General features: G+C 39.4%; 2 protein-coding genes across 9 annotated transcripts in view; both read right to left on the reverse strand.

The window, feature by feature from the left end:
• Nucleotides 1–995: 995 nt before the first annotated feature.
• On the reverse strand, nucleotides 996–4,736 carry COX18 (cytochrome c oxidase assembly factor COX18). The gene is made up of 6 exons (XM_015861524.3): nucleotides 4,429–4,736; nucleotides 3,903–4,003; nucleotides 3,065–3,228; nucleotides 2,668–2,780; nucleotides 1,970–2,077; nucleotides 996–1,314 (listed from the first exon to the last, which is right to left on the reverse strand). The coding sequence occupies exons 1-6, from the start codon at nucleotides 4,720–4,722 to the stop codon at nucleotides 1,141–1,143; spliced, it is 954 nt and encodes a 317-aa protein (XP_015717010.2). The 5' UTR covers nucleotides 4,723–4,736; the 3' UTR covers nucleotides 996–1,140.
• A 1,732-nt stretch (nucleotides 4,737–6,468) lies between these two features.
• The window catches only part of ANKRD17 (ankyrin repeat domain 17), a 78,248-nt gene continuing 60,855 nt past the window's right edge, over nucleotides 6,469–23,861 (reverse strand). For all 8 annotated transcript variants that reach the window (XM_015861522.3, XM_015861521.3, XM_015861518.3 and 5 more), the window contains 16 exons: nucleotides 23,051–23,193; nucleotides 22,132–22,345; nucleotides 21,146–21,321; nucleotides 20,223–20,385; nucleotides 19,562–19,657; nucleotides 18,638–18,754; nucleotides 17,649–17,820; nucleotides 16,340–16,787; nucleotides 15,243–15,398; nucleotides 14,985–15,134; nucleotides 12,893–14,544; nucleotides 11,087–11,284; nucleotides 9,979–10,227; nucleotides 8,400–8,575; nucleotides 7,911–8,075; nucleotides 6,469–7,075 (listed from right to left, as the gene is read on the reverse strand). In XM_015861522.3, the coding sequence (XP_015717008.2) occupies nucleotides 7,016–7,075; nucleotides 7,911–8,075; nucleotides 8,400–8,575; nucleotides 9,979–10,227; nucleotides 11,087–11,284; nucleotides 12,893–14,544; nucleotides 14,985–15,134; nucleotides 15,243–15,398; nucleotides 16,340–16,787; nucleotides 17,649–17,820; nucleotides 18,638–18,754; nucleotides 19,562–19,657; nucleotides 20,223–20,385; nucleotides 21,146–21,321; nucleotides 22,132–22,345; nucleotides 23,051–23,193 (4,335 nt within the window). In that variant the 3' untranslated portion in view covers nucleotides 6,469–7,015. The remainder of the gene's footprint in view (nucleotides 7,076–7,910; nucleotides 8,076–8,399; nucleotides 8,576–9,978; nucleotides 10,228–11,086; nucleotides 11,285–12,892; nucleotides 14,545–14,984; nucleotides 15,135–15,242; nucleotides 15,399–16,339; nucleotides 16,788–17,648; nucleotides 17,821–18,637; nucleotides 18,755–19,561; nucleotides 19,658–20,222; nucleotides 20,386–21,145; nucleotides 21,322–22,131; nucleotides 22,346–23,050; nucleotides 23,194–23,861) is intronic.

Here is a 23,861-nt window from a genome sequence, read left to right on the forward strand (position 1 = left end):
AACAAGGAAAATGTCCACCCCTTACTTGATGCAGCGGGGAATGTAACCACTGAGGGGAGGAGGAAGGCTGAGGCCCTCAATGCCTTCTTTACATCTGCCTTTAGTGGGCAGAACAGTTGTCCTCAGGGCACTTTATGCCCCCATCTTAAAACAACCAACCAATATAAAAGGCAACCAACCAAACAAAAAGCAACACAAAAGAGTAAACAAAACAAACAAACAAAACCCCACAAACACACGCAAATAACCGCAGTTATTTTAACATTAGCTTCCACTTACCAAGGATTATTCAGCATGGACTTTAACAATTACATCATGAATCATCATCTTTTTTGGTATGAGAACCACATGGCATTAAAAAAAAGCCTTCTACCCCAAATTCTGCTTCTGACAGATGATAAATTACCTTTGAGGAGATCACTTGCTCAAACTTTTGTGCAAAGGGGCTTAAGTTTCATCACAATGTACAGCTGCTGACTTAAAATGTATGCAGAGCAAGGCTACACATAAACACAGATTATATCCCTATAAGAAATGTCTATCTACATATAATTACACTGACACATAAAAATGGCTGACAATGTTGTCACTCAACAGACATTCACAAGAAACTATAAACTCGTCCTCCTAATTCCAAACCTAATGCAGCAAGACAGTTAATAACCCAGCTTACTTTGCTGTTTGAGGAAATCATGTATGAAGACTGTTACAAAGACTGTGACGTGAACCACGTGAATATCAACTGATGACATCTAAATTAAGAAATAAGCCAGTCAATGCAGAGTCCATCCACCCTCTCCCCAGCCCCAATTCACCATAGATCAGACCAGCTTTGCTACAAGAAAGTAGCCTAAATGAGTCACACATTTATCTTTGTAACTCTTTACAGTTTAGGTGACAAACCTGCATTACTGGACCATTCAAATAGCAAAACTAACATCCTTGGAACCAAACTTCCCAAATCCTATACTTGTGTTGAATGATGTGAATCATTCTTTATAGCCAGATGATCAATGTTTTATTTGGAAAATAAATATAATTCCAGCCATAGCACTTTACAGTGAGCATCTCAACAAAACACCACTTGCCAATTGCACACACAAACTACGTGGGACAGCTCTTCCGACAGTTCAAAGCACATTATTTCTTAAAACTGTATTTGGTAGCCAAGGCAGCCACAATATCCCTGTAAGGAGTGTCTGAGTCAGATTTGGTCCTCGGTATGCAACACAGTCGGCGAACAGTCGGAGAACGGAGCAACAGGTTGTGTGAGAGTCCCATGAAGCTTGAGGACAACCAGTACAACGCCATGGACTGCAACAAGACAAACATCGAGTTCAGCCTCCCTAGGTGTAATTTAGGCAGCTCTTAACAAACCACAACCACATTCCTAGTTATAAGAAAAATAATGAACCTACACTAAATACGCTACACTCCATTTCAAATACACAATTTTCTGCTCTCAACTATTCTGGGAGAGAAATGTCATCTATACTGCAGCTCAACAACAGTTCACAAATTAACTCATGCTAAACCTGCTTTAACGCCCATGTTTCAGACTAAATAAACCTGATGAGACAACTACGTGCACTGTTTCATACACCACTGCAAAAGCATTCCAAGTAAAACACTGGATAAAAATGAGAACTGTTGTAGGAAGGATGTGGAAAATCTTCTCATCTAAAAAAATGTGTTCTCTTCTTTCAGGAAGCAAATATGTACATAGCTACCAAAGCTTCAGCTCTATTTCCTTAGATAAACACCCCCCCTCATTTCTGAAATCACAACATAATGGAGGCTATTAAATATTCTTTTTTTCCTGGTCAAGCCTATTTTATATGCATATAAATTATAAGAGACCTATCAAACAGATCAAGCATTTGGGCCATTCTTTAAGTGCTATGAACATATTAAACTTGGGCACAGTGGTCACAGGTGAAAGAACACGGCATTAAGACTCCATACATACCGAGGGGACTGTGGCAGCAACAGGAATCATTACTACTGACAACACTCTAAAGAAATTTGTAGCAAGCTTCTGGAACCTGGAAGCTTCCAGTTTCTGTGAAGCAAAGATCTGAAGGGAAAAAGGGAGAAGCCCAGTCACAAAAAAAAACTCCATTTGAAACAACTGAGCAAAAAGAAGGAATGAAATCCAGATGATTAAGAGCTTGATGAAGGCAAAGATTTATAAAAACTTTTCCATTAAGAAAGTATGTGGGAAAGTAAAACTATTATTTTAAATGTGCTTGTTTACTCATCTCCCCAACTATCTTCCAAAGTTCTGGATTTTACAATGCATTAACAACAAACAGTATTATTAAATTTGACCACCATGCACCAACAAAGTATTTCTGATGCATCTTCATGCATTAAAAGCAAGGAGCTTATTAAAGCAGCCTTTTAGGTGCAACTTTAGAGTTGAGACTAAACTTCATGGAGGTTCTCAAGCAAAGCAGATGAAGTTTCTCTGACATGTCATGTTAATCACCTTCAAACAATACAGACATATACAGCATCATTAGGCTACTCTTCAGTTCTGATCAATGCATTTATAACAGTCATAATCTCAATGATGTTATTGTGTTTTCTGTGTTGGTAACACTACCCTAGAATTCTACAATAAATTATCCTTTTGGAACTGCCCTGTTTATTCCAGCAACATACCTCCACTATCAGCAAATTTAAGAGTCCAAGTGAAACTGGCATAATCCATGTGGAATCTGGCGCTGTGAGGTCTGTAAACCACAGTGTCCCGCCTGTCGAAAACTGCTCTTGAACTGAAACAACAATGTGAAGAAAATAAGAAATTAAGGATGATCTTCTACCTCAAGTTAGTCAGAGTTATGCCAAGTATTGTAGTAAAATCACCCAAGTTTCTAGGAGCATCTTATCTGCATAATAATATTTATCTAAGAATAAACTGCTACATTTAAACACTTAATAGTAGAGTAGCTTATACATCAGGCTTAGGAGACCATGTTCTTTAACTACATAAGTACCTGTATAAACAGAAACCAAAGGACAAACGACTGTTTTTAATGTACTTATTTAAATGGATCACCTTCTGAGTCCAAGGCACCAACGCTGCAGTTGCGCAAGGCAAGGGACACGCAGACCCACATTGGGATCTGTACCCACACCAATAAAGTGGCTTTGAATGGATGGCAGTTGTCTCGAACGTACAGTTCTGTAATAATCCTCTGCAGGTTCTTCTTAAAATGGAACCTTTTAGAAAGGACAGAAAATGTCACAAAACAAACATACACACACCATACTACGATACAACTTCTCAAATTCTAAAGTATCAGTTCAACAGGCTGTGCAGATCAATTTGTCTTAGGTGTAAATCCAGAAAAAACAAAGGTCTTTTAACTTAAGATGTGCCTCCTCTTCCCTCTCCTTTGCCAGCCCCCCTTTCTTCTCAACTCACAGCCCCACTCACACATCTAAGCAACTTTTCACAAGTTATCACAGCAGTAACTTGTCAGATGTTTTGTGTTGATTTTTGCCTGATCAAGGTTATCACTCACCCAATACAAAAATCACCTGCCAGTTAAACAGCCGTCAGTAGCCCAGCTAATATCCAATGCTTCTGCATGGGGTACAGTGCCACACACATAGGGCTTTCATGCTTTAAGATCCTAGCTATCTAAAAGCATCAGAACATTGCTAAGAAAACTGCTGACAAAGACAAAAATACCTAGATTTAGCCCTGTAATCATAAACCTATCAGAAATACAGAGCTCTGAAACTGTTATATTGCCCATTAAGATACATCCAGTGCAAACAAATCATAAGAGCATTAACACAATTTAAGTCTTTGGCAAAAGCAGAGTCTGTTAGGAGGATCTCCCACCTGGAATGTATTTGTAAGGTGTATGCAATCATCATAATCTTACCTGGCAACCTTTTCAGACCAACCCAGTTGCTTCCCACGAACAGAAACCTCATAGCGAAGCTGCTCAGCTAGTTTTTTAATCTCGGGCTGCAAATTTTCCAACTAGCTAAAGAAAAGGAAATGATGTTTATGACCCGACAAACAGCTAAATGAAATAAGTACATAAGAAGTTAAACTGCAGCACTTTTGAGTCAGTCGCCAAAGAACTGTCTGTAGAACACACCTGTCTTTACCAGCAAGGTCTTTCCGACCATTATCTCATAGAAGGGCTTTAAACTGCAGAGATTAGGTTAGAAGTTAAGACGAAACGCTTTACTCAGAGGACGGTGAGGCTCCCAGGAGGTGCTGAAGGGCAGGGGGTTGGAAGCAGGTGGGCTTTAATGTCCTTCTAACCCAAACCACGCTGCGATTACGCCTCTATGTATTATCAGCTCGGTAACCCCAGGTGACACTCGAGCTCAGGCAGCAGTGATCCAAGCCCCGTAACAGCTGAAATCCTAACTCAGAGCACAGCGAGGCGGACCCACCTTGGCCAGGAGGCGGCCCTGGTGCGCGGCCAGCGGCAATGTGACGGCTGTGCGGAGCAGGGCCCCGCCGCACACAATGGCGGCCCACCACGGCAGCTCCGCGGCCGCCTGCAGCGCCACCAGCCCATCTTCCGCCCAGTGCACGGGGGTCGACTGCGCCAGATTCTCGTACCAGCCGCCAGGACTCCCGCTGGGAGCCGGAGACGCCGCCGACACCGTCAAGCGAGCGACTGCCGCTCCACACAGCTGGCGGCCCCAGCCGCTCCGCCTCAAGCACCGCGCCAGCCGCCACATGCCGCACCGAACGCGCAGATACCGCCGCGCAGCGCCCGCCCTCCCGCATGCGCCGGAGGACGCAGGCAGCGCTTCATCGCCTCCATGTTGGGTGCGGGCAAGGGGAAGGGCTGGGCAGCCAAGGCGTTCCTGAGCCCTGTGTACACAGTTCCACTACTTAACAGCGAGTCTGTTCTCTAAATCATCATAATAAAGACCTGCCAGGTCTCAAAAGCGTATGTTCCTTTTTTTATTGGTCAAATAAAATGCAGTACAGTTGAAATTATATATATATATATAAAAAAAATGTATCTGAAAGAAAAATGCCCCTACTACAGGCTTCCACAGAGCCCAGGATTTTGTTTAGCAAGGTCCCTGCCACAGGTGTAGCACGGAGCCTCAGCTCCCCTGGCCAACAGTTGGATTTCTCAACTCAACAAAATAACGCGTTAAACCACATCCTAAACACTCTGTTCTTTCTGACCCATGGCCTGTGGGACTGGTTAAGGATTATTTCAGAATAAGAATGCAAAGAATCCTTGTTAGCTTTAAGATTCTAAAGGAGGGCTTGAGGTCACACACAAGACCTGAATGGCACTATTCTGCTTCACTCGTAGTAAGGTGCTAAAAATGGGATTGCAACCATCTTTTATAGCAGTTCTTCAGTTTGGTGCCCATTCTGATACAACCTGTTCTTTAGACACTGTATGTCAGGGAAATGAACTTGCTTACTTAGCACATCACGTAAGGGCACATATAGGGACATCGGTACATGCAAAACTTGTGGGGTTTTTTCTTCTCAGAAATAGCAGAATTTTTTCAAAGGCAGCAGGTTTCTTTGGAAAAGTATTGTTCTTCCCTCTGGCTAATTATCAATTACCATAGCAAATACAAAATAATTCCTGTCTGAGAATCAGGCCACACGACTAAGTTGGTGTTTCTTCTAGGGAGTTGAATCCAAGTGATGCACAGCAACAACAAGCTTCCATTCAGCCATCACCCACACAGAATAACTAGTAAACAGATCATGGTGGACCACACCATCCGGCACAAAACCACATTCAACTTGGCAACATACTTTAAGCCACACACACACAAACTGTATGGGAATTTGACCCAAGCTTTGCATATCACTGCCTTGCCGTACAGGACCCAAGAATTTGTTTCCTGGTATTGGTGTTCATTCTCTGACTGTAAGTGAAGAAGGCAACAGTTACTGAAGCTGACAGTAAGGAATTACTCACTGGACTTCTCAAGACAAACCTTAACTGGTCAACGATCCGGTTCAGAACAAGACACTGTACTACATCAAAGCTACTTATTCTGAAATAAGCCTTCACTTGGAGCCAGTTTTCATCAGTGAAGCTCTACCGTAACAGCAAGTTAATATTCTTGCTCTTGAAGTAACACATACAGAGTATGTATCTCTTGTAATGACTTTTGCAGGCAAAAGAAGGAACTGGAGGAATCGAAACTCTGAGAACGCTCAAGGAACAGAAGAGACCTAGCTGCATGAACCCAACGAGAAGTTTTCAACAGACACTGCAGTGTGACACATTTACCTCTTTTACCAGGCAACTCAATGTGCGGAACTTGTTTTCTCAAGCACTTTAGTCTGAAAATCTTTCCACATAAGAAAATTGTTAACTCTTAATATCTGGTAACAACTGATGTACACCTTCTCAAAAGAATCCAACACACGTTTGGAAAAGACTCTCTGATAATGCCCAGTTTTTACACTATACTTAAATTACACAAGTAGAAAAGTTATGCTTATTAATAGTTTAATGTATGAAGGAAACATCCAGATTTCTGAATATGAAGGTACATATCTCACATTAATTTAAGTCTACATAAAGTAGAGCCTCTATACTGACATATTGAAATTTACTTTCTGCTTAGCCATTTGTTATGTAAACAATTGTACATTTATTTGCCATTCTAAAACTTCAGGATCAAGTTTACATAATTTTGCTAAATTTCTGTGTTTGCCCAGAAGCAGTTTACAGTACTAAAACCAACCAGCCAAAGAACAGCTTCAACAGAAAGTTATGTCAAAAAAAAAAAAAAAAAAGAAAAAGAAAAAAAAAAGAAAAAGGAAAGAATAAAGGCTAACTAAGTTGAAACGTATGATGGTGGGGAATGGGCAGTCACAATGTTCACAGAAAAAGGTCAGTTAGTAAGTTCTTCTGCAAAAAGCCTACACACTTCAGTCAAGCACATCAGTAGAATGATCTGGGAGCACATAAACTGTTTCTGCCATTTTTATTTTCCTCTGGAAAAAGGAATCTCAAGTCTAGCACGTTGATCCCACTCAGCCAAGTTGGTTCATATGCACACTGTTCATGTGAGGTGTCCAAGTTCCAGTCCACACCTGAAAGAGATACCTTAACTTAGTACCAAGTATCAGGAGTTTCAACTCAAAGTATTTCAGAAATCAAAACTACATTGCAATGCTTATTTTCCACTGCACTGAAGTGAATTCCAATGTAAGAAAACATAGCAATCAGTCATCAATAAAGCTACGTGGATTTATTTTCATCATGTTTTCAGCTGCTACAGTTCAGATGAGACCTCTAGCTTTCAGTGAAAGGCTCTCTCTCTTCTTTGCCTCGTAAAGGTTAGAAGACTGAGAAACTGATTCTGTCACCTTCAACTGTCTTCTCCCAAAACGTACCAATAAGCTCAACTCCAGGAAAACTCAAGTGTAACAAAGTAGAGCCACTTCTTGAGGACAAACGCTTGGCTGTATTTTGCTCATGTATCTGTCAGCATGACAGAAATCAGTGCATAATTAAGAATAAACATGGAATTTAGTGTGAAAACTACTAATGACAAGGTCTTGCCTACAACACAAAGAAGCTCATTTGCGCAGTAATTAATCAGGTGCCCACTCCAATCTGAATAGACTCAGCTGGAATCAAACATCCTATTTCTAAGAAAGGACATTTCTTTAAACTACATTAACTTACTGATGCTGTTTTTTTATATTAAGTGTCAGCTTATACTTATTTTTGGATAGACAGCTGATATTTATGAGTTGACTTTACTGTGCAGAGAAGTAGAAAGAAATAAGCAAAGAAATCTGTAAGAAACAAGCAAAAAGAAAAAACACTTTTTAAACTTTCTATCAGCTTGGATCTTATATCTTCACCACACAGTTTCTTGAGCTAGAACAAAACTGCAAATGTAAGAACAAAAAACATTACCGTCTGAGGCCCATTATTTTCTGTGGAATTTGAAACCATCTTTATTAGCGAGTTCCAAGATGGGTCAGCAGCATGAGGCCCATTAAATATTGGGCCCCCAGTACCATCTGTGATGGGGGCTACTGGAGGAATCATTGCATTCCCATACACAGAGAAAGGCATACCCTTTTGAGGGAGGAAAGAAAAAAAACAAGCATCAGTATGTATTCAAACAAACACTCCTCCTATGAAACATACATAGCAACAAAAGGGGACTCAACATTAAAGACATTCTGGCTTGAAGTAGTAAAAAGCAGCCTTAATTTAGGAATTACCTTTTTATGCTCCTATTATATCATGGGCATACAATGTTTTGCTAGTTCTAGGCTTCTGCAATATTGCTCACAGATGCTGAACTGTGCAACAAGCAGTATCTCATGTTCTCTATCTGCCAGACACAGAGATGTAGGAAAATCAAGCAGTACAGTACATATCAAGGAGGGTCATTACCCCGACTTTTGGGAAGTCCATGTATCCTGCAGGAACGGGCTGATGGAATGTACCAGAAGGCGTTATGATTCCCGTGCTGTCTCTTTCCATGGCTTGGTGTGAAAACACACCTGGATCAGACATGGGCCTGTGGATCATGTGGCTCCCCATTCCACTGTGACACCAGTCCACTTTATCTAACAACAGACCAACACAGAAACAATACTACGCTTAACATCCACCAATGATGTTTACTAGCATTAACATACACCATACACCATAACATTTATGGAAGAAACGTTTGCTCAGCTTACAGTTCCCAAGCATCCACCTGCACAGAACTTAAATCCACCTTGTTATCATTCTTTTACTTTTTTCCCCCACCTTGAACTCAAACAGAAGTTCTTATCATAAGCAAAAGCATAGAATGATCACCTATACATGTTTGCTTATGTTCTTACCATGTGAATTCATCAGAGGCAACTTAGTACTGTTAGTACGTATCTCAGACATCCCAACAAGTCAGTATTTATCAAAACCTTAGAAATATTTATAAACCAGCCTAATTCTCAGTAAGAGTTGATTCCATCCTAAGCAGAAAACTGAATGCTGAAGTTACCCCACAAAGTAAAAATAAAGCAATATTACAAAAGCAAAGCAAAGAGATGAAGGGAAAACATAGTAATTTGAAGATGCAAGTAAAAATACTCAATTCCAGAAGTCTTAACGATGGCTAGCATATCACTATAGAGATGAGGCAAACATCAAAGAAATGAAGTTCTGGATACACTCTATTATGCGCTCATGGAAAAAATAAGAGGAATGTTCATTGTCACCCTACCAAAACCCTAAGAGATGTTTTGCCTGCTCAGTTAAACAGTGGAACTGGTTGTTCACAGTTTTTTTTAATCCTTAGATGTTTCCAAGATGAGACTGAATAAAGGCCTGAGTAACCCAGTATGAGCAAATCCAGTTTAGTGCAGATTTCTGAGATGACTTCTAGAGGTTCCATCCAGCACGATCTTATCCCAAAAGAGGGAAAAGGAGTTATGAGGGGGAAAAAATAATCCAATAACTTAAAAATATAAAAAAAATCCCCCCAAAACAGAACAGTCTCATGAATTGCATTTAAGAGTCCTATTTTCTGAGAAACCTGTCCCAACTGTAATGTACATTTTGAATAACTTCTGAAATACTGAATTCCATGAGCCTGCAGTACAGTCTAGAGACTATGTCAGTAAAAGGCAGATGGTGTGACTGAACAAAATAAGGAACGTGAACTTTCATCTTCCCCTCTTCCAAAATCAACTGAATCCTCAAATCAGTTCATGCCTGTACAACACAGTCTTACCTCCTTTGTTATGTCAGTCTTTAAGTAAAACACTTTCACAGCCTGAGTGTTTCAAAACAGGAACGTCTACTGTGACCTTCATAGGATCAAGTGGATTGTATAGCAAGTACAAGTCCTTACTTAAATCTCTAAGAAAAGGACTATCTTTGAGACACACTTCTGCATCATCTTTCAGCTCCAAAGGAAACACAAGAAAATACAGTATTGGTGTAAACTGGAAGCACATGGATTTCTCTTAACACTACATACCTTGATTGCCACCTATACCTTCGAAAGACCAGATACCACTATGTCCCACTGGAGCAGCTAAGTTGCTCCCAATAACAGATGGAGTAGAAGTTCCAGTTTGTCTAATGCGTGCAGACCGTTCAGTCCCAATTGGAACAGGAACTTTTCTGTCCTGAGAAACATTACTGGATTTTTCTGATCCCAAGGACACTGCTGAGGGGGTGGGAGACTGTGTTCTTACTCCAGAAGACACCGACTGAGCAGGAGATTCTACAGAACAGCAACAAGTACATTTAATAACAGCCAGACCCCCACCCTCATTACTATACACCCATCCTTTAACATCAAAGTGTACACCAAAAACGCATATAGATAGCTTATTAGTGCTATGTTCATACAGCAGATGCTTCTATACAATTGTAACAGTTTTACCAACATATCAGAGACATTCATCATCCACTTCATTTCTTACACAAAATGAGTAACTATCCTGTCCCATTAACCCTGTCAGCTAGTAGACATGCACTGCAACAGACTGCTCAAAATTTAAACTAACCATTATTGTAGATCAACAAAAGAGGATTTGAGGATGATATTCAAAAGCATAGCTGCAATTTACTGTGTTTCTGTTTGTATGTTTTTAATCTTGAAATGCTGGTTGTTTTGTTTTTTGTTTTTATATTTGCTACTAAAACAGATTAACTTCTTCCCTGAATAAGTCAGCAATCAATAGAATTTTTTTTCTGCACAAGAACTCTGCTGCATGGGCAGAAGTGGAAGAAGGTACCAGAACTTGCCATAAGCAGCCTCCCTTGAAACACATTATACTCTTTTGTTTTAACAACATCAAAATAGCAGCTCATCAGCAGAACTGACTTTAGTAAAATATCACTACAGGATCTACACTATTTACACTTCAAATAATATCCTCACAACACCATCACTCCAGGGTTATTGGCAACAAGAATAAGCAACTCCAATAGCATGACAAAAATCACAGCTGCTAAAAAAGCCTTCCAAAAATAGAAGTACTAATAGGTAGTAGTAACAGGTAACACAAGTCTGTCTTTTTTTTTGCTTTATTTAAATACAATAGCTTCTCAACTACTTCCAGCTGAGCAGAACTCACCGTTTGATGCTGATGAACATGGAGGCAATAAACTAAGTGGGGAAAAATGCTGTCTGTTAAAATTAGCAGCTGCAGGTGCTCCACCAAGAGGTGCCCCAGGTGCATATATCTGACCTCCGGAAAGGTTTGAGGCAAAGTTACCCAGGTGTGTAGACGAAGGTGTTACAGGAGCATAGGGTGAATCCATACTGACAATACCTGAAAGAGAAATTGACAGAAGCAACTCCTGTTATTGCCAGATGAAAAAGATCTCCCATTTAGGGGAAAAAGGAAAACTCAGATACAACCAGTCACGATTTTCTCATCTTATTTTCAAGATAATTGGAAGTCTTAAGCTTCATGGTTTGCAAGTCTTGACAAAATGCAACAATTACATGGTACACGCATCACAAATAATTCATGTTATCATATTAAAGAATAGAATGCATGTCCTGATATAGAGGACAACAGAAAGATAACTAATCCTTTTACTGCAACTTAAATTCTATAGGTTTAGAAACCAGGATTTTATACAGGGGAAAGCTGAAATAATACTGAAATTTTGAAGGTTTATCATAAACATTTCATCTTGCTAGAAAACAAGATATGTGTATGTATATATACGTGCACATATACACCTTGTAAATACATCAAGACTGAAGTGTTGTTTTTCAAACTCAGGTATACATTTTCACTTGCAAAAGAACAACAAAATGACCAAGTGGCAACAATTCTACAAGAGCCCCTTCTTTCTGGGGTGTCCAGATTGTCGACATTATTTACCCCTTAATATTCCCCTCAAAGAAGAAACAGAAAATGAATGTATAATTTGAAGATTCAAACAGCATTAAGAAAACTTAATGCTCAACTGCAGCGGTACCTTGATTTTTTTCTTACTTATAAAACTATTTACAAATTACTTTCAGTCTTACTTGTGAATGATCACTTCGAGCTAAGTGAAGAATAAAATAGTTCAGTATCTGCCTCCTTTGCACCATCCTTTACGAAGGCCCAATTTCTTTCTTTAGACAGGTTCTTTAAGCTTTCAGGGGCTACTTTCCTATTAACTAACATGATGCTTCCTGACACTGCAGACACTTCCAACTTCACCTGCTACATTTGCAGGCTTCAGAAATTGCACGGACCATGGTATAGCTGTGGTTAGAAGACACCTCAGGAACTATTCAACACTATGATATTTACAGAGCCTGGAAAACTGGCTGTTAAATTTCTCAATTCATGAATTAAGCTGTATTACCAACACAGAGATCTGAGTAAAACAAGCACAGATGGTAAGAGCTGCGTGGTATGTACTTTCTTGGAGCTATAGAACAAATTCTGTGACAACCTCTCAGCTTCTATTTGTGCAGAAGACTAAAATCTTTCAACATTATTCAGCAAGTCCACATAATTTTGTCTCTTTGGGTGTTTTTTGGATTGAATTTAGTATTTAAGACACACTTCATTAAGTCCACATTTAAACGCGGATATTATCCTAACACTTTGAAGAGGGTATACATTTTTCTGTAGTTTAAGAAGTAGTAAGTTATCAAAAACTGGAATAGTTATTAGCTTGTGGTACAGAAGTGAAAACAATAGTAACGTGTTTTGTTAACTCAGCTATAGCAATACAGTGGAAGGGCAAAAAGAACACAGCTTCACTTCTATCAAGCTTGCTAACAGGTATGGATTTGTCAATTTGACAGGGGTCACTTAAAGAAGAACTTAACTACACTTACAGAAACTGAAAATGGTAAGCCTTTGAAACAAAAACATGTAGCGATTATTAGAAGAAAATAATCACATATAAACACAAGTCAGACTTACCTGAGGGACTTGGAGCTGGCCTCTGTAATGGGGGCCTAAAGCCTGGGGCTTTGGAAGTATCAGACTGATGTAAAGGCTCTGAATTTGGCAAAAATGAAGACTTTCCTGACAGCATAGATTCTGGTGTTGTCTGAGATGAAACGACAGAACCACCCCAGAAGGCATGAGCAGACGTAGGATTGTTCTCAAACAATGTACTAAAGGGCCCAAACGGTAAAGTAGCACTGAAATTGTTACCCATGGACTTGTTTGCTGGATGGGCTGAATTCTGAGAAGCACTTTGTGTACTTAAGGTAGAAGGAAGCTGCACTGAAGAAGGAACGCTGGGGGGCCTTTTGATATGATTAACATTGAGGACTGCAACAGAAGAATTTTGCACAGGAGCTGGATTCGTATGGACGCTGCCAGTTCCGTGGACAGGCGGTCTGATGGCAGGGGTTTCCATCTTAGCTGCAGGTTGAGAAGACCCCATCGATGTCTGAGACATGGGATAGGTCATCGGGGCATTTGCCGGACCTGCCACAGGAGCAGATGAGCTCGTCACTGCTAAATTTGGAGGCACAACCATTCGAGGATCTGGTGTAGGAACCTGAGGTTGCTGAAGAGGGGGTCTTGCCTCTTGCAGAGGAGCTCCTGGAGGCTGCTGATGAGCAGGGTGCACAGAGGAACTTCCAGAACCTGTACTGGGCTGCCTAGTGCTGGTTGAGCTGCTTGTTTCTACTGCTGGCGGACTACCCACTTCCTGATCAGACGAAGGTGCACCTTTATTTTTTGGAGAGGCTGCTGCACAGTCTGAAGGACTGCTTCTAGAAACGCCTGCTGGCTGTGCCGGAGGAGAAGGCGATGATGGGGAAGATGCAGGGTAGTGTTCTTTGGCAGTAGGAACTGGATATGTGGCATTAGTAGCCGCTGTGCTGGTGTTACTTGCTGTGGTCGTCACCGTGGTTGTCGTGGCATTTGACGTCTTCACAACAGTAACAAAAAGCTGCCTTCTGACTGAAGGTGAACTTGGACTGCCATTTGCAGAAGAACCAGGCACAGTAGAAGCCACTGAACTTGTTGTAGCTGTTGGACTAGTTGTCAAAGAACTTGCTGAATTCACCTGAGAACCACTGCTGTTCTGACTGTTATGGCGAGGCACCATGTGAGGTTTAGGCGAATTGGTAGCTCTTGCAGGGCTCAACGGCCTAACAGGAAACGGACCCCATGTGGACTGAGCTGGTGGGAAAGTACCTCCAAAGTGCGTCATGGGCAACCGAGGTGGACGGATTTGCTGGAAAGTCTGAGCAGCGAGTAAAGCATGTGCAAACTGCGGAGGAGGATATGCTAATGGAAGAGAGACTTGGAAACCAGGTCGCACATTATTCACTGGATTCTTAATGGTTTTGTGATTAGATGCTGAAGAAATTGCAGGCACGGTGAGTGCAGAGGCAGTTTGAGATGTTGATGAAGCAGCTACAGTGGTCACTTTGATTCCCACAAGAGAACTGTTAGCAGCTGTAGTGGTGGCAGGTGTTGATGTCCCTACTTTGGAGTTTGCAGATGAACTTTTCAAGCGGTTCTTTGGAATAAGTTCATCGATTTCTTTATCTGGATCCTTAATCAGAGCATTAATCAACTGTGTGGCCTGTCTTGTTGATTCTGTGCCACCCCTGAACAACAAAAGGAAAGGAAAAGGGAAGTGAATTTTGAACATCTACACACAGCGATGTACCTAAAGAACAGGTTCCTGCCAATCTTTCTGTCATACTAACAGATTTAAAAAAAAAAAAAAGTGAGGAGAGAGAGGCTGCCTTTATTTTTCGTTGCTGATGGTTATTTAAGAAACTAAAATTGAGTACTCTAACCCAGAAAACACCATCCAGTTAGAAAACTGACTTGTCTAAATAAGTGGGCATATTTAGATATGTAAAAGTCTTTTGTACAAATGCAAAGGTACAAGATTTACAGTTCATCTCTGTTTCTGCTACCCTATTTGTCTTCCCTGTCCAGAAGCAGCATCTGTGTCTTTCAAGAAACAATCCCAGTTGAACAGATTTGTCTATACAAATTAGCATGTTTTGTAATGAACAAAACAGAATGGTCTGCTTACCTTATCGTTATTATTCTATCTCCAGTTTTGTCCTTCTGTTTGTCAATGTCTATGTGTGCTCCCGTGCATTCACGTATAGCATTGATATTACATCCTCCTCTGCCAATGACTCTGGAAATGACAGTTGATGGAACAGAAACCTTCTTGGATCTATAGAAAAAAAAGAAACATTAGCTGGGAAACGCTTCAAACAGCATGAAGTAATGGGCAGACTAGCCAAAGTCTGTAAGGAGAAAATTAGGGAAAAGTTTAGCTTACCTTCTTACAACTTCCTTCCATCCTTCTTCCCTTTTTTGACCACGTTTAGGGCTAGCAATGGTAAGCTTTCCATTTGGAGAAGAAAGGGGGGAAGGACCGGACTTTGTGCAAGTAGACAAGGAATTACTTGTCACTTCATTGATGACTTCAGACAACCTTTAAAATAAATTATTATTTATTGAAATGCAGACTAGCAAAGAAAATCAGAACAATGTTTTCCACTAGGCCCAGTCTGAAGCCTGTCAAAACTTATTTCCTCTTTTAGCACATCAAACAAACAAAAATAAAAATGCACAAGCCACGTTAATAACAACATGGAGTTAAAATTACTTAAAATTATCTCTGGTCCCCAGAAACCGCTCAGTAAAACGTTATTGTGGTGTTCCCAGACCACCCACTACAAAACAGCAACACTGCTTATGAAGGCTAAAATGGTATTTGTATTCCAAGAGCTGGAATTGACAAGGAAGAAATTCTTACTACTCAAAGACATCTTCCATCAAAACAGCAATCTGTTAAGATCTGTTAAGATCTTGCATTCTCACAATTCCCATACAGAGAATGGTACACCACATCTTGAAATAAGTACTTCTCACTAGCAGTTAAAAAGCTTGAGCATATCTAATTTGTACCTCCAAACTGTTTCACGTTCCAGAACTAGCAAAGTTCTCTAATTAGCTCTACTCATTTTACAGCTCTCAAAAAGGCAGAAAAGTACTTCTAGTTTGTCTCTGTCTCAAACTGTTTTAAGTGAAACCCTGAGCAGCCTTGGGCAAGATCGCACAAAGCAAAGTAACTACCACGTAGCTCAGAAGTACTATACTAAGAGGTGGCTTAAATTGAAATGCCTGCATTTCTGAATAACCTAACAATTCTCTATATTTCAGATCCACAACAATGAATCTTCCTTAAGAGCCTACTACTTAGTTCATGTTAAATTTCAACCATTATTATACTCCATTATTACACTCCTCACACACCACTGTGGCTTCATCCACTTCCTAACAACTGATTTAAATATGTAAACCCATGCAGATAGTGGTGTAGTTTCCAAATGTAATGCAACAATCACTTTAAATGGTGTCACAGCAACTTACTTTATGGATGATTTGCCAGTAACTGCTTTCCTCTCATCCTTCGGACAAGTAACAAGAACCGATGGTTGCTTTTTGTTGCTCTGTGTGTTAGTAACGGCTGTGGAAGAATGATTGTCACTTTTGTGGCTGCTGTTGCTATTGCTGCTTTCATCGCTACAGCTGGAAATCCTCATGTTGTCACTATCACCACTTTCACTAGTACTGCTGCTCTTAGATTCACCATTTACTTTTTCTGGTTGGTTATAAGAAATTGGGAGCTGGTCATCAAATATGATCTGAACATTATCAGAGGCTACTTTGTTTTTCCTGTTTTTCCTTTTGGAGCTTGTTGTGGTGATGGTATTATTCCTTTTCCCATGAGAACCTGCTAAAGTTGTCCAAGTTGCAGATATGCCTATGGTGGTCGTAGTGGTAGCGCTAGGAGGCTCCATTGGGACCTCTGGCTCATCTGGTGGAAGGAATATAAAACAGTACTAATTTAGATAATTCAAAAAACCTTGTATGGTTGTGTGCTCCAAATAACACTTATCAAGTTAAATCTTGCACAAACATCTTTAGAAGACTCCAAGAATAAAGCAGAGTCTCTAACAAAGCCAGTATTTGTACAACTACTAAACAAGTCATGCCATCCAGCTGCTTGCTTTGTTTGTTGTAACTCATCTAGCATTTCATTCTGATCTTCGAATAAATGTAGCAGAAATTCATTAAGTGTGAAACTAAATTCAAGCATGGAAAGACAGAGACAAAAGCAATTACAGGAATAACAAGTACATGAAACAACAGATCAAAGTCTGTCACAAGTATTTCCCTTTCTTTTAGCTTATCAGCACAACCCAGCAGTCAGTGAAGACCATTTCTTAGCACACCACCAAAGATGCAGCTCAACACCACAAGATACAGAACAGCCAATATTTGGAAAGATAGGACAACATATGTAGAACTTTATGGTTGCCAGTTTGTTTTTTAACCGGATCAAGATTATTATTCTGTGTGTGAGGGAAAAAAACACAACTTGGCCAGGTTTCAGTTAGTAGGACCTGGAAGTAAAAACATGCCAAAACATTTCCTGTGGTTAAGTTAACCTGCAACTCTCACTGAACCTGCTGTCACCAATCCTTAAACATAACAAGACACAGAAGTAATAAGAAGGCAGAAATGCAGAGTGATCTATTGGTTTCAAGTAAACTACTAAAAGCTCAGCATGTCATAAGACGACTATACTCAAGTTTTGACAAGAAAAGCCATTGGAAAACTGGAAATGAAAACTCATGAGGCACATTTCACAAATAAGTCAAGAGGCTGAAATCACCTTCAGCTTTTAGCTTCTCTTTCTCCTGAGCAGCTTGAAGTTCAAAATTCTCTTTACTTTTAGCTTCAATTTCTTCTAATTTTCTTCTTTGTTCTTCTTTTTTCTTCCTCCGTTTCTCCTTTCTTTTCTCTCTTTTAGCAGCCAAAGCCAATCTCCTACTTTCTTCCCGTAGCTAAAATTAAAGCACATTACAGTACGTTTTCCATGCATTTCAAAAAAAGCAAATGCCATTTTTTCCCTTTTCCTGAGAAGCTGAACTTGCATTTTAGACTAACACATTTACAAAGTCAGCTTAACTCTGTGAGCTATATTTTTACATTTACTTCTTGCAAACAGATTGTTTTCCCATGTTAACAGAAGGTTGATGTAGAAATAGAGAACACCATCTTAAATGAGTTTTCCAGAACATGTTTTCAGGATTCTAAGACTACTACATTTGTCTTAGCAGTACTGCCCCAATGCACTCATTCTCCTTTCAAAGGTTAGGATGTGCCATATTTTTAGCTAGGCTGGATAAAAAACATGCACTCATTTGATGACACATTCCTACTTAAGTTTTTGTTGTTTTTTTTTTAATAACATCTCTACTACAAAACTATAGTTTCAAGGAATATTATCCACATATTTTGTTTTACTTAAGACAAAAGGGGATTTAGACCTCGAAACCAGACCAATGTCACTGCAAAATGCTCACCTACTGCATACTCGACAGAAAAAAAGTTCTTCAAAATCTTTTTTTGGTACAGTATTATATAGAGAAAATATAGTTATATCAGAGTACCTTAACCCAGTTTCTCTTAGTAAAAGTCAGAAGGGAAGGTACAAACATAACCTGAACAACCAGATGTTCAGCTCTAGATACTACAACTACACTGATTACATTTACTCCTATACTTCAGTATGGACATTCACAGGTCTTCTGGTCTTGAAGGAATACAAATCTGTAATCTTATCAAATAAATATTCCCAACTGCAAACCCTTAACTTGCCTTCTCCAAGTCCAATTCCTCTAAAAGAATGCTTGCATTTTTGTTGGCTTCGGCAGCCTGTCTATCTTTGGCTTGAACAATTGATTCCATACACAAGTGGCACTTCTTCAGCATCTCCTAAAACAACAAAGCACATCAACATTCCATTTTAAAAGGTAAAAGCACACATTTAGAGTATACACTCTCAAGCTTAGGCTACTAATTTACTGATTTCCTTACTTGGAAAGAAAACTTTTAATGAAGAAAAAAAAATAAACATTTTCCATTACTTCCAGTGCAATACTATTACAAAACATCCATAATTATACCAAGTTAGTCTCTCACTGGCAAATAAGCTGCAGAAGTTTTATTTACTGATTTTGAGTCATGAGAAGTAAGTGACATGGCACCATCACAGATGAAATTCTCCTTCCATTCTTGAGTAAGACATGATCCCAAGTCCAAACTGTTATCAATGTAACGTTTCCTTCACCACAGCTTGAAATTTCCTTTTCATGCCCAACTCCGGAAACTGATTCCCAATTAACAGGTAGAACTTGTAGTCAATAATTAATATCTCAGCATGCTTAAAGTGGTACAAAGACAGTTCATAATCTACACCTAATGAAGACAAAGTGTTCATGAAACCAAAGAAATAGTCTGAGAGGTGAAAGAAATGCACAAATTGAAAGGCCGTCACAAAACAAGGCTTAGCTCCCCACTTTCTCCCTGAAACACCTGGGAAATATTTTAACATTCAAGTATTTTAATACTTATAGACCTGTATTAGTTGCACGGCAGTAATTACTTTTATTGGGCGTTCAGCATCATGCAAGTGATCAGTGGTCACAGTCACTGGCAAGAACATACACACCACTGACAGGGAGAACACCTGAAAACATACAAGCATTGTTGAGTCACAGTATTGTTATCTTACAGCCTTACCTTATCAGTAATGGTTGCTATGTACCTCATACATTCCGAATCTGATGGAAACTGGTTTACTTCTTTCACTAGGTAGCGCACCACTTTTACATGACCCTGAAGAAGGAACAGACAAAGCAATTCAAGTACCTGTTGTCAAACTGGCTTTACAGCCTAATTTTCACATACTTCTATCTTTCCCCTTTGACAGTTTTCCAACATCTGGCTCTGGCTACTTACAGTTATATATTCCTACAGTCATTAGTAATTTTTAAATTACTATTGAACTGGAACTACACTCAATTACCTCAAGTCAGGCCAGACTAACTCAAAGTTGATTTTTAAAACACTCATCCAATCTTGCATAAGAATTCATTTTAAAAATCATTTTCCTACTTCTGTTGCATATTCCACATCTCCATATAGAATACTGTAATTTTCTGTTCTCAGATCCATGAAAAATCATAGTCAGTAAAATGACCATAAAGAATTTCTACTAGAATTTAACAAACATCATGCAGGTGAAATACACACCTATTCTTGAAGATTCAATGCCAAGCACTATTAGTAGGTCACATATTTAAAGACACAGCTTATCAGTTATGCTCCTGTTTATTCCTGATAATAATGAGGATGACTGAGACAACATTTATAAAAACCAAAGGTAAACTTCACATTCTACCTTTCGGAAGGCTGCCATAAGAGGAGTTATTTTCCTGTTATCAGCAGCATCCACATCTGCTCCAGCCTGAACTAGCAACTGGACAACATCTAGATGCCCTCCATTTGCTGCCAGCCACAGTGGAGTATTCCCCTTCTTGTTACGCACATCAATGTGGGCTCCTCTACAAAAGCAAAAGTTCAGTCAAAACAATGGAGAAGATGTTAGTTACTTGTGTCAACAGGACTTGCAAAAGTTCATGCAATGCTTAAGAAAAATAGGCTAATTCAGCACTCACTTTTACATAAAACATATGCATTCAAAGAGAGCTTCAGTTTCAGAAATATTTTTGGATTCTGATGCTGTCAAAAGCCTACACTCAGACAAAACGTATTTTTAATACTCTGAATCATATTGTTTGTCAGTTGGGTCTGAAGCATTCCTAATTACTTCATTAATTTCTATCCATTAGTACACTGTATTCCTCAATAGCTTACTGAGAACAACTTGTAAAGTTGTGAGTGCAAGCCAACAGCCAGTGCCACTACTTCAAGAAACAATTAAGCTTAGTGTACTTAGTGACCAATCTCAAACAGATGAAATCATTAAGACTTGTGTTTTGTGCACATCTTCTGCTTTTCAATGACTAAACACTGACATTTAAACTGAAGGCACCAGTGATGCAACCACAAGAAATATCACCTTCACATGATATGCTTTGAATGTTCACAAGTTCATAAGACAGGAAAAATTCTATCAGTCCACACAGGCAAAAGTAAGTACTCAAACACCAAACACAACTTAGTCTGATCACTCTCACTGAACAGAAAGCATAATTACTAATGGTCTAACAGAACTCTTCTCATTCCCTATCATGTAGTGTATATTGCAACACAGATTAGAGATCGTTTCCTTTAAACAGTGCACTTTCAAAAATACAGTACCTGCTAATAAGAAGCTCACAGAATTTGTAGTGCCCTTTGTCTGCTGCAATGGTTAAAGCTGTGTCTCTTGAAGAGGGTACCGGAGGAGCATTTACATCTGCACCTTTGTCCAGCAGAACTCTGCCTACTTCTGCATATCCACCAGAAGCAGCTTCCATTAATGGCGTGAGACCAGTCTACAATAAACATGCAAGAGAATCAAGCAATTTGTTTGAAAGAACTGGGAGTTGGGTTCACTTAGAGGACTGATTTCTACTTCCAGTAGCATATTTCAAGTCAGCTTTACAGCCCCTCCTAAGCAGTTTTGTAGTAGACTACCAATATTTCAAAGGAGAGAAAATGCACACCTGTACAGAAAAAGAGGCATGACAGTGCATAGGTGTCCTGCTGCTGCACTGTGTTCATGAAGGTTCTCTGCTTGCTGATGTCACAGCATCTCAGAAATAGCACAGTCAACCTTACACAGTTGATGATCAGCATAAGCATTGCTAAAAAAACCTGCAACACTTTTGTTTTTAGTCTTCATTAAGAGAGGCTACACAGCAACATCCAGAAAGTGCCTGGCTAGGTGAAGGGGGACACATTAACTTCTGACAGACATTCAAAATCCCCCCAGCAGTCAGACACGGAGAAGAGATCAGACCTTAAGTACAATGTAGGTCAAGAATATGACTTGCTAAATTCATTAAATACTTGCATTTTTTCAAGTTAAAGGATTGCTATTCTTCTAAACACCTGAAAATAAAGCTTCAGAAGAATTGTTTTTCTTTCAATGAGTCGTTTTTCAGCATAAATGCTAGCTCCTGAAGTACACCCACTGTTCTTATATTTTCTTTTTATAGACCAGCATCAGAAACTTGAAATTCATCTGTAGCAGACATCACCTTTGGTCATCCAATTAACCTTCAAGAGGCAGTAAACCCATCAGATTATGACAAGTCCTAACTTGGAAGTACCTCTTTTTTGGAGAGCAATTTGCTTCTTACCTTAGCTCTATGTTCCACATTTGCTTTTCTATCAAGGAGCAGGCTAACCACTTCAGTTCTCCCTTGGAAACAAGCCAGAGTTAGTGCTGTATTTCTATTGGTCTCTATCTGGGCATTTATATCAGAGCCCATGTCCAGTAATAACTTCACAGCAGCAGTGTGGCCATTCATGGCTGCCAACATTAAGGGAGAAATGCCCAATTTGCTACCAGTTCTGAAAGAAGAAAAGATAAAGGAGTTCAAATCACAATCACATTTCTGAGATGACTTCAACAAAAACAGAAAAAATAGAATATTTAACAAGAATGGAAGACAGCAACACAGCAACTATAACTGTAACCATGGAAGGTTCTTGTCAGCAACTTTGGACAAGTATTTATATTTCAAAGCATTGCAGGCATGTTGGATTTTAACTACTGTAAATTTGACAGCATTTCTTACGAGGAACTTAACTTCTGCTTGAACACTTATTTGACTTGTGCAATGTATGGTTGAACTACTTCATATATGCAAGAGGTGCTACACAAATGCAAACACACAGCAAAATCTTTCTTTAAATTACAGATGAGAAACAAACATGCACACTTTTTTTTTTTATTATTTAACCCAGAAGTAATTTCAAACTTGCAGGCCAATCAGAGAAAGGAGGAGTATTTTTCTTAACCTTTAATCAAAGGGGACTAATGTAATATGACGCATGGCAGACATTATCAAAACATACAGAAGCAACTGGAAGCTAAGTGAGCATTGAAAGAAGCATATTCAAAAACCTTTCCTTCCTACCTGAAGTCTACTACAAATAAGGCAATTACACGGATAATTATTTGTTGTGTAAGCACAAGCCAACCTGCTCAATTGAGTTGCCCAGAAAGCCTTTTGGAAAGGGTAAAGACCATGAAGAAGTGAAAAAGGAACTTGCCTGGAATTGATTTCTGCCCCAGCATTTAGCAGAATCTTGATAATGTTCACATAGCCACCAGAAGCAGCAAGGCTTAAAGGTGTATAATCTGAAACATTCCTGTGCTCTTTGTTTGCACCTCGAGCTAGAAGCAACTCCACCACCTGTAATATTTTAAAAAATAACATACAGTTTTCTCTCAGACTTTCAAGTCTGTCTGATACAAATCCATTCAATGCTTTCAGAATCGCATATTGTACTGTTAACATCTTTCAATGTAAGGACAGCGGTTTTCTTCATTTCCTTCACTCTACTCTTGGCCTCTGTGAAAGCTGAGACTAAAATGTTTTCCCCCCAGAATCAAGAACACATAACTGTCATTTGCAGCTGCTCTTCTGCAGCTGCTGACTGTCCTCTGTCCCATTTAACATCTTCTGAATGGGACTGAAAAACAGGCCAGAAGATTGACAAATTTTTACAAGATTTTGTCTAGGAAAATGTGAAACCATCATCTTCATATGCAACAATACCCTGCACCAGATTACATGGTTTCCACTGTGGTCATTGCAAACCAAACAGAAGCACTTACAGAACTACACACTTCAGACTTGTTGAGACCATTATCATCTGACTTTTTCCCAAGAACACAGTATTCCACATAACATTTAAAAAGACTTCCTTTATGTTTACTTCTGATCGATCATTTGAAAAATGTCTTAGACTAAAAAGCCCAACAAAACAGAAGACACCAGAGCCATCTACAGTACTCATATTCTACGCAGAACCAACTATAACATCCTCTTGGCTCATATATTTGAGCTGATTCATGGCA

This window comes from Coturnix japonica, chromosome 4 (genome assembly GCF_054131305.1).
Source record: "Coturnix japonica strain WE chromosome 4, WE-NBRP24, whole genome shotgun sequence".
Taxonomy (NCBI): domain Eukaryota; kingdom Metazoa; phylum Chordata; class Aves; order Galliformes; family Phasianidae; genus Coturnix; species Coturnix japonica.

Excerpts from the sequence above, each read along its gene's own strand:
- COX18 (XM_015861524.3), bottom strand. The coding sequence starts at position 4,722 with ATGTGGCGGCTGGCGCGGTGCTTGAGGCGGAGCGGCTGGGGCCGCCAG. Across the intron at positions 2,781-3,064 it reads TGGTGCCTTGGACTCAGAAG|TTCAAGAGCAGTTTTCGACA; the intron begins GTGATCCATTTA and ends TTGTTGTTTCAG. Across the intron at positions 2,078-2,667 it reads TAAATTTGCTGATAGTGGAG|ATCTTTGCTTCACAGAAACT; the intron begins GTATGTTGCTGG and ends TTTTCCCTTCAG.